At 35.9% G+C, this 10,353-nt stretch overlaps 2 protein-coding genes across 2 annotated transcripts; one reads left to right on the forward strand and one right to left on the reverse strand.

Moving 5' to 3' along the window:
* Window positions 1-1,523: 1,523 nt before the first annotated feature.
* Window positions 1,524-5,390, forward strand: cfap73 (cilia and flagella associated protein 73). The gene is made up of 7 exons (XM_048187392.1): window positions 1,524-1,683; window positions 1,824-1,935; window positions 2,028-2,132; window positions 2,222-2,422; window positions 4,375-4,590; window positions 4,735-4,890; window positions 5,055-5,390. Exons 1-7 carry the CDS (start codon window positions 1,634-1,636, stop codon window positions 5,154-5,156), a joined length of 942 nt encoding a protein of 313 aa, XP_048043349.1. The 5' UTR covers window positions 1,524-1,633; the 3' UTR covers window positions 5,157-5,390.
* Window positions 5,391-6,285: 895 nt separating this feature from the next.
* Window positions 6,286-10,193, reverse strand: iqcd (IQ motif containing D). Its single transcript, XM_048187388.1, has 5 exons — window positions 10,033-10,193; window positions 9,130-9,776; window positions 8,766-8,999; window positions 8,601-8,672; window positions 6,286-6,618 (listed from the first exon to the last, which is right to left on the reverse strand). Exons 2-5 carry the CDS (start codon window positions 9,772-9,774, stop codon window positions 6,337-6,339), a joined length of 1,233 nt encoding a protein of 410 aa, XP_048043345.1. The 5' UTR covers window positions 9,775-9,776; window positions 10,033-10,193; the 3' UTR covers window positions 6,286-6,336.
* Window positions 10,194-10,353: the final 160 nt, after the last annotated feature.

Here is a 10,353-nt window from a genome sequence, read left to right on the forward strand (position 1 = left end):
TGCATTAGGAGAGAAGGTGACAGGAGACAGAATGATGTTTATGAATGATAAATGAAGGTCTGGACACACGCACAAAAACAAAAGGAATAAAAAAACACATAAAAACACTTAACGTATTTGAATTTATCTTATCAAGTCCATTAAGCATTGTAAAAAAGTCTCTTTTCATGTTCTCACATTGTTATTCCAGTGGAATTATTCATTAAATAGCAAAAAAATATATTAAATTCTAATGATGTAGACAAAAAAGTGCATTTTGGCTCTCCTTGAACCAAATAAGATATTTAACAGGCTTGTGTATAGAAATGCCTCATAAATGTTTATAGCTTACATTTAATAGCGCTTAGTGCCAAAACTGAAGATGATTATGTGCTGATCCATACACCAAAAACTGTTGTAGTAGATTTATAATAATAATAACAATAATAATAATAATAATATGATGATGATGATGTACAATTAGTGTTACGGGTTTCCTATTAATAATGCTATAACAATGTTTAGCCTAATAGGCTATTTTCTTTATTAATTCTATCTTTAATTCTCTCTATTCATATATTAACCTCCATCATATATTGAAGTATTTAGTTGATCATCTAAGTTTATTTAATTCTGTTTGATTTATATTCACTTGTATTCGCATATATTAATTTCTAATATTTTACAAGAATATGTTATTCATATCCTCAAATGTTGTCTGTTTTAAAAGATAGAACTTTGTTTCTTGTGCTTTATGTTAGATATTGGATGCATTCCAGTGATTGATGTTTTCTTAGAATTGACAGTTCAAACTTCAGAGATACTTTTCCAGAGAAGTGTTTTGTAAGATGTGAGATATGGTATTTGAAAAATGCTTGCTTTGCTGTCTTTGTTCTGAAGGTTCTCAATTGTTATATATATATATTTTTTTTGTCTATATATTTCTGCAGCTGTAACATTTGCCCGGGTCACACTGACCCATCTGCTTCACCAAAGTCTGACATAAATAATGGATAGTCCACTTGACCTTTTCTTATCTGACATAAGCACAGGTATAGGAGGATGTAAGTTCTCTGTATATATGCTTCTTGTTCCTTTAGGCATATAGCTATCTGCCAGGACCTTCTTGTCTTCTTCAGCTCTCTTAGCAGAGAAAATACTCAGATAAATTTTAGACTTAGGCTACTTCATTTAAATTGGACTCAAGTTTTCTCTCATATATTTTATTTCAATATTGTACTCAATATTAAAAGTTTGATTATTATTTGCTCAGTTATATTTTTCATTTATTTTATTTATTCTAAAAAATATTTTTCACCCTCACTTCGACTGACTGGATATCACTGCATATACAGTAATACAATTATTCACTCAGCAACATTAGCCTATTCATAAAAACACAATATTATTCATTAACACCAACGAAATTTACACCACAGTAAATTGAACTAATCCTAAATGTTTTTAAAAATGTCTAATCACGACATGAGATATTTATTTCGCTAAGGGAGAACAGCAGTCTTTAGTAATTAACAAAGTTGGGATAATAATCTGCCACTGGAGGGCAACAGAGGAAAACGCTTTCCTTCTGTTGCTGTGGAAACGACAGACGCGCTTAAAGTTTGTCCAGACAGCTTTTTGTGGGACTGAAAAGATGAATTTAGAGGATTACTTTCAGTCGGTTTGCAAAGAACGACTTTCATTGTAAGTATATGTAATTTATTACACCCCAAATCTAGAACCACTATGTGCCGTTATGGCCACTGAGATTCAGAGTCGTTGAAGTGGAATTAGCGGATAAAGATGGTGAATTGCATGTACTCAGAGATTGTTCAAACCTTCAGAAATAAGGCCGTGCAGAAGGATTTGACCGATATGAGTACAAGCGTAATGCAGCTTCTGGAGGTGCGCGAGGAGTGCGCGAGCGTGACCAGAGCACTGGAAGCGCAGAAAGAGGTGGTTGTATGAAAAATAATAATAATAATAATAAACTACAGTATTTATAACTACTGTATTTACATTTTCGCTGTTGTGTGTGCTGTTGTCAGGAGATGCAGACGAAGCGGCAGAGTTTACGAGAGAGAGACGAAAACATTAAAAAAGAGGAGGAGAAACTGAAGAAATCCATACTGAAATATAACAAGTTTTTACAAGTAAATCAGTATTCTAAAACAACTACACGGATATGAATGGATAACCTTTTGGTAGGCCTAAACGTTTTTGTGTTTTTTTTTTCCTTAAGGAAAACGATGCCAGACGGTTGCGTGCCTTAAAGAAAGCAGAGGCAGAGAGAGCTCAAATCAGACTGAAAGAACTGGAGATTCAGAAGCTAAAGACAGAGAATGACTCCCTGCTGACACGTAAAGAGCTTCTGGAGGAACGTGTCGGGAATGCCGTATGCTACCAAGAGTTCCTGGAGAAAGCTGCAAAAATGTCCGGAAAGGTAGTCATTATATAAGTAGGTAGTTTGCTGTTGTTGTGTCTGGAAAAGGGGGAGGGGGTACTGAAACAACTCAGAGAAACTATCAAGCTCTTTCCCTGCTCTCACGTGCCTCATTTGGCTGAAGAGTGAGACATTCCACACTTTGAGAGTGGACAGAGTTATCTGAACTAGAATCTAGATGGTCTTCGCATATTAATTGCAATGCCAGGCTTAATAAAAAGCCTTACAAGTCTAAATGTTCAATACTGTGATTAAAGCTTCAGCAGTTACAATGATATATGTTTCCACTAGCAGCAGCTCTTCTAGTCAGGTGAACACAACGGCAAACAACTGCAAAGTTGCAAGTTTTGCACCATCAGAAAAACTGAAGACTGTGGGTTCTTCACACTAGTAGGCACCTCCACCTGAGATGTTGGGCCACTGATGAAACAGGCACTTGTGTTAACTCCCACTATTATGTATAAAAAGGAAGAACACAGGTCTAGTGTGGAATTATTTTGTTTCTGAAATGCCAGTAGGATGATGGATGAACAGTAGAATGAAAAACATATAGATGACAATCTGTCATTTGACCAGTCACATTACATCCAGTAATGCATACATTTGAAATTTTACTAAGCAGCACTGTTACGTTTTAAGATGTTACATGTTGTTTGTGTTTACTATTTATATATTTGCTTACATATAATACCATGTATTTTGAAAATAGGTAAGTTAGTTCTTTATGTGCGTACGGTATTATTTTTCATTTCTTCAGGACTGAAAACGGTCTTTAAAAAAATCTTAAATTTGATTTTAAAAAATGTGCAACAACCTTAAATGCTCAATATGGCGGCTGCAGGTTTGTCATCTGATGTTTTAAATGCTTGAGCTCTTTAAAATATTTTTATCGTTCATCAGCTGGAAAAAAACGTTCTGAAAGTGATTCCAACCATATAGTTTCTCTGTCTTTATCATTATAGTTGTGGTGTTATTCTTTTATATTTAGAATGATTTTTAGAACTACATCTTTATTATTATTATAGTTATCGATCTTGGTGTGAACGACCCTTTATTCTGTGTGGTTGGACTTTCTGTTTTCTGAATGATGAGGTAGATGGAGTAAAGAAAATATCTGCATAAAGATACTGTGTTTCTTTTTTAAAGGTCCCGTTCTTCGTGATCCCATGTTTCAAACTTTAGTTAGTGTGTAATGTTGTTGTTAGAGTATAAATAAAATCTGTAAAATTTTAAAGCTCAAAGTTCAATGCCAAGCGAGATATTTTATTTAACAGAAGTCGCCTACATCGAACGGCCAGTTTGGACTACATCCCTCTACTTCCTTCTTTAATGACGTCACTAAAACAGTTTTTTGACTAACCTCCGCCCACAGGAATACGCAAGAGTTGCGTTTGTAGAGTGTGTTTGTCGCCATGTCGTCGAAACGCTGTTATTTTCATCCCGCAGTCCAATCACCGGGTCTGATTCCGGCTCAAATTGATAGGGTAAAATTAAAGACATGTTTACAATAACACTGAGCGCATGCATCTCCACGTTATGGTAAGAGGCGTGACCTTTCCGGTCACGGTGCGCTCAGAGCTGTCGAATCACAGCACAGGAACCGCTGGCACAATCAGAACTCGTTACGTATTTCTGAAGGAGGGACTTCATAGAACAAGGAAGTCATCAGCCCGTTTTTATGACAGTGGAAACAGCGGTATACAGATAAGTAAATTATGTGAAAAATACTGTGTTTTTTTACACGCGAAACATGAACACATGTTATATTGCACACTATAAACACAATCAAAGCTTCAAAAAAACACGAAAAACGGGACCTTTAATGTTTGAAGACAAAACAGATACATTTTTCAAAATTGTACATTATATTTGAATATCTAAAATATTGTATAGTAATGTTATACTTTTTCTTTCTCTTTCCCCCCTTTTTTTTAATGACATTTGAGTTTAAGAACATTAGTCAAGTCATTGACCGTCTTCAAGCACTCCGGTCCATCCACAAGGAACTTCTAGAAAACCAGACTGTGTTAGAGAAAGAGAGAGAGAGGACAAAGCGGGAACTGATGCAGTACATAAACAAACAGCGAACTGTTCTCCTGCACTATAATAACCAACTGCACCAGCAACAGACTCAACTAGACAGCATACGCTTAGAAGGATACAAATGGGTAAAAACATACACACACAGACTCACATTTACAGAGGGTGTGTTAATGTACATACACAAAAAGACACACAGATAATAATGTGGCACCTCTGTCCTCTGTAAAGTTCTGTCTCCCAAGATAACAGACTTTTCATGTATTCTACAGGAATTAAAACTGAAGCACTTCCGTTCCACTGCAGCAAAAGAGATGCTCCATTTTGTTCAGCTAAATACCACGATCCATAACATTTATCAAATGATCACACGTAACACCAGGAGAATCTCTGTGGATACTGAGGACACGTTCAAGCAGTTGGAAATGGTGAATAATGCAAAAATACAAATGGCAATCTTGAATGAACCAGTATTTCTTGTTGATATGTTTTTTTTTTTACACACAGCAATCTCTGATCAAATGCAGCATGCAAGCTGAGGTTTCACAACTGCTATGATGATTAACTTATTTTTTTGTAATTATCCCTCCAGATTCAGAAATATTTTCAGCTTATGAGAGCTATAGGTGATGATCTAAAGTTCAACATTATGACAATGCCGAATCGAACTGAAGAGAATGACAGAGGAGATTAAGACCCAAGCTCTGAGGATGTGTATCAACTGAAAAATGACCAGATGTGCCAAAGCTAAATAAAAATCATCTGACCACCATTTTGACAGGATTATGCACTGGGGTGGGAGGGGCAGCAGGGATACTGTATGGAGATTAAAAGAATGATTCATTTTAAGGGTTTTCCCATAATCAGTGAAATATTATCAAAGCATATTGCCTTCCTAATTCTATGGAAGCTTGTTTCCAACACTGAATAAAAAAAAAAGTAACTGCGACATTTTATCTCACAATTCTGACTTTTTTCCCTCATAATTACGAGTTAATTCCGCTATACGTTTTTTTTCTCAGAATTTTGGTATAAACTCGTAATTCCAAGTTATAACGTTTGAATTGCAAGATAAACAATTCTGAGAAATAGTTGCAATTCTGAGAAAAACAAAGTGAGAATTGTGAGATATAAACTCACAATTCTGAATCTGTTTCACAATTGGGAGTTATAAAATCAGAATTGCAAGATATAAATTAGAAAATTGTCGGTTATACAGTCAGAATTGCGAGATATAAACTCGCAATTGAGAGTTATAAAGTCAGAATTGTGAGATATAAACTTGCATTGCAAGAAAATGTCAATCATGAGCTGACTTTTTGTCACAGAATTGGACTTTATAACTTGCACTTGTGTTTATATCACAATATGACAAAAAAGTCAGAATTGCGGGATATGAACTTCAAATTGCAACAAAAAACTCAAACAAAGCAAAACTCAAAAAAAGGTTGCAATTACCTTTTGTATTTTTTATTCTGTGGTGGAAACAAGCTTCCATATATTTATATATATTGTGTAGGCAGCATTTTTCAGGTTTCAGACTCAGCTATTGTTTCTAAAGGCTGGCATACACATAAATCTAGATTTAAAAAACGCTAGGCATCATACATGAAAACAATATGTGTTCTGAAATCTGCTCAAAATATCAAACATAACTGAGTCTATGGCCTACATACACTATATGATTTTCTGTAAAATCTTCCATCTCTTGACTGCAGCGTTGACACCCATAGACTGCAAATTGAGGCAAAATCTGGGCAAAAGTATAAACAAAAGATGAATGTGAACATTTATGAATGCTTCACGAATCTCAGCCACAGTGGGCTTTATTGATTTTATTTATTTTGCACTGTGCTTTCGTTTCTAGTTCTCTTTCATTTCCCTTTTTTCCCCTTTCCTTTCTTTCCTTTCTTGGGCTTTGCGCTGGCTTTCTTAGCCTTGCGCACACAAAAGCCTTTCCAGTGGGCCTGAATGATAGTAGCAGCTTGGCTCTGCATTTCTCTTTCTTTTTCCTGCTGTTCCCTCTTCTCCTGAGCCTCCCGTCGCTCCTCCATAATCTGGGAGTACTCCAGGTCCATAACTGCAAAAAGTTCCTCCAGCTCTTTCAACTCAGTCTTATCTTTCTCATGCATGCGTGTCATTTCCTCCAACTCTGTCTAGACACACATATACACATACTAAATCAAATACGTTGTACGTTTAGTCGTCTTAATGTGAAGTTGTACTAATTGACAACTTGGATGTTTGAGTTGACTAAACAACATGCATTTAAACATTAAAATACATTCACACAGTGATGCACTGAGGCATTTGATTTTTTTTTAAATGCAATGCATATACATACTGTTAAAAAGTTTGGGTCAATAAGATTTTTGTATGCTTCTGAAAGTCTCTTATGCTCACCAAGTATAATATTTATAAACTGAAGACTGGAGTAATGATGCTGAAAATTCAGCTTTGCCATCACAGGAATAAAATACATTAATATACAGTCAAAAGAAAAATTATTCAGACACCTTGAACATTTCATTCATTAATACAGTTTATTCACTGTAATTTAAAAAAATGGTAATAAAATATGACAAGCACTCAGAGTTAAACTGTGTCAGAAAATATTAATCATGTCAGATAACACTTAAAGGGTTAGTTCACCCAAAAATGAAAATTATGTCATTAATGACTCACCCTCATGTCGTTCCACACCCGTAAGACCTTCGTTCATCTTCGAAACACAGTTTAAGATATTTTAGATTTAGTCCGAGAGCTTTCTGTCCCTCCATTGAAAGTGTTTGTACGGTAGACTGTCCATGTCCAGAAAGGTAAAAAAACATCATCAAAGTAGTCCATGTGACATCAGTGGGTTAGTTAGAAGTTTTTGAAGCATTGAAAATACATTTTGGTCCAAAAATAACAAAAACTACGACTTTATTCAGCATTGTCTTCTCTTCCGGGTCTGTTGTCAATCCGGGTTCATGACTCCGCAGTGACGCTGCTGACGTAAGATGCTGCTGACGTGTTATCCGGTGCACCCAAGCTTCGTTTACAGTCTGAGGGAGACGCACGCTGTATTCAAGCTATTCTACATTGTTCGTAGTTTGGTATTGCTATATTTTTTAAAATGGTGCGTAAGTGTGCATGTCGCGGATGTCCTAATCGCCAAAAACAACGATGTAAAAGTGCATTACCAACGCCGACAGATGAAAGGATTCAATGGAATCAATTCAATGGAAAGGATTCCGGAAGAGAATACAATGCTGAAAATAAATAAAGTCGTAGTTTTTGTTATTTTTGGACCAAAATGTATTTTCGATGCTTCAAAAACTTCTAACTAACCCACTGATGTCACATGGACTTCTTTGATGATGTTTTTATTACCTTTCTGGACATGGACAGTCTACCGTACATACATTTTCAATGGAGGGACAGAAAGCTCTCGGACTAAATCTAAAATATCTTAAACTGTGTTCTGAAGATGAACGGAGGTCTTACGGGTTTGGAACGACATGAGGGTGAGTCATTAATGACAGAATTTTCATTTTTGGGTGAACTAACCCTTTAAGCAAAACATGATCAGGTCAAAGTGTCTGAATAATTTTTGGTTCCAAATGTTTATCAATTTTACTGGAAGAATCTTTGGGTATAATATGTCACAGTTTACTTTATTTTGCTATCCTCACTTACATAAATGCACTATAGTGTCCTGCACCCACTAGTAAAAATATATCAAAAATGTCTGAATCATTTTTGTTTTTACTCTATATATTTATGTATTTTATTCCTGTGATGGCAAAGCTGAATTTTCAGCATCATTACTCACATGATCCTTCAGAAATCATTCTAACATGCTGATTTGATGCTCAAGAAACATTTATTATTATTATTATCAGTGTTGAGGACAGTTGTGCTGCTTAATATTTTTGTGAAAAATGTAAAAATATTTTTAGGGTTTGATGAATAAAGAACAGCATTTAATTATTTTTTTTTTTTGCAACAATGAATGATCAAATGAATGCTGAATAAAAGTATTAATTTCAAGAAAAATTAAATAAATACTGAGCCCAAACTTTAGATCTACAAATACATCTGAAAATGACACTGCATCAAACATCAGTAGAGGTCATGTTAGATTAATGTCTACCTGTTTCTCTCCCATTTCAGCATCATATTTCTGTATCAAGTTCTCGATCTCTGTTTCTTCCTTGTATTTTTTCTGCAATTCAAAAATCAGTAACATTTACAACAAAATAATCAGCATACTCATGCTTGCTATTTCAATAACCGAATGACCCACAAGTGCGCACACCTTTCGTAGTTCCAGTTCTCTCTCTCTGTTTGCTGCAATCACATTATTGAGCTGAGCTCTCAGTTGATTGGCCTCCTGTTGCAAACGAGCTCTCTTCCCCTCTGAAGTTTTCTTGTCTGATTGACTCTGTTTCTCAGCATCCTGCTGAGTTCGGACAACAAACTCTTCCAAACCATTTTCCATCTGATGCACTGATCTCCTCAGCTGGTGCACTTCATTATTCAGCTTGGAGATCTAATTAGTGAGAGCCAGACAGAGAAAGAATGAGCAAGTAGTTTAGAGAACGTATTCATCTGTGAAGATTCTGTCATCTAACTAACTGTTAACTTTGTTAAAATGTTTTGCTCCTTATGGTGCCTCTCACCTCTGTATCCTTGGCTTTTATTGCCATTGCAACCTCTTTGTCCAGTGAGTCTATCAGTTCCTGGTTGGCAGAGTGACGTAGACTGACTTCCAGCATCATCTCTCTGAGTTCTCTCTCCTCCGCAGGGGTTGTGAGGAGCCTCTCCAAAACGACCTCCCTCAACTCGCACAGGCCATCTCTCAGTTTCTGAGAAATAATCTCTCCCCCTGTGTTAGCTTCTATCCCTTTTAGCACCTCCCTTGCAGTCGGAGTTGCCCTCAATAGCCGTACAATGTTACGAAAGGAGTCCTGAACTGCTTTTGCTGATTTGGATAGTTGTTCCTTTTGTTCACTTCCATCAAGTACCATAGCTTGGTACTTTTCCTCAAGCCTCTGGTGCTCTTTCAGGGCCCTGACCACCTCCTCTCTCAGGCTCAGCAAAAGTGCTTCTGGACAGTTCAGCAAAGTGCGTAGAAGAGACGCTATCTCAATCTGATTAATGCACTCATCTAGCACCCCCAGAATGAGCTTTGCTTCCCGAGATGATAGGGTCTTCCTGGAGGGGTTGATGGTCTTTAAGAGGTCTGCCTTAGTTTTGTTTGGAATGGTGGATGCATCTGATAGTCTTTGTTCAAGAGGGAGATCATCTGATTTTGAGCCCATCATTACTATTCAGACAACAAATAAACAGACAATAGATCATCATTGGTGAAACACTACTAACAATATAGATTAAAAAAAAAAAAAAAAAACATTTAAAACAAGATCAATGTGGTTTTGAAAGACATTTAAATACAGAAGGGTGGAGATATGAAAGTCTCAACAAAGCTATTTAAAATACTCTTCATGCAAAAAAAATACCACATAAATGTTTTCATTTGAATCATAAAACAGGTCAGTTCATTGTAACATGTTATACATCACCGTGTTATTATTCTTTTTGGAAGAAATCCGTATTCATTTAATTATTAGAGTCCAACTCAAACTTCTGTTGTTGTTGTTGTTTATACCAGTTGCCGTGACAACCGCTGGCATGACATTCTTATCTTCAACTCTCCACTTCGTCCAATGACTTCCCACTCCAACAAATAACAAAATAAGAAATATCACTCGTATAAGATTTACTTATATATGTGTATGGAAAAAAACTTCCCTGTGTATATTTCATAAACCTCATATTATCAGTGAATTAATTAAAATGTTTGGCACAAGGTACATTTTTACATCGTGGCTTTTATTGTGACA

The sequence above is a fragment of the Megalobrama amblycephala genome, linkage group LG4 (genome assembly GCF_018812025.1).
Source record: "Megalobrama amblycephala isolate DHTTF-2021 linkage group LG4, ASM1881202v1, whole genome shotgun sequence".
Classification (NCBI taxonomy): domain Eukaryota; kingdom Metazoa; phylum Chordata; class Actinopteri; order Cypriniformes; family Xenocyprididae; genus Megalobrama; species Megalobrama amblycephala.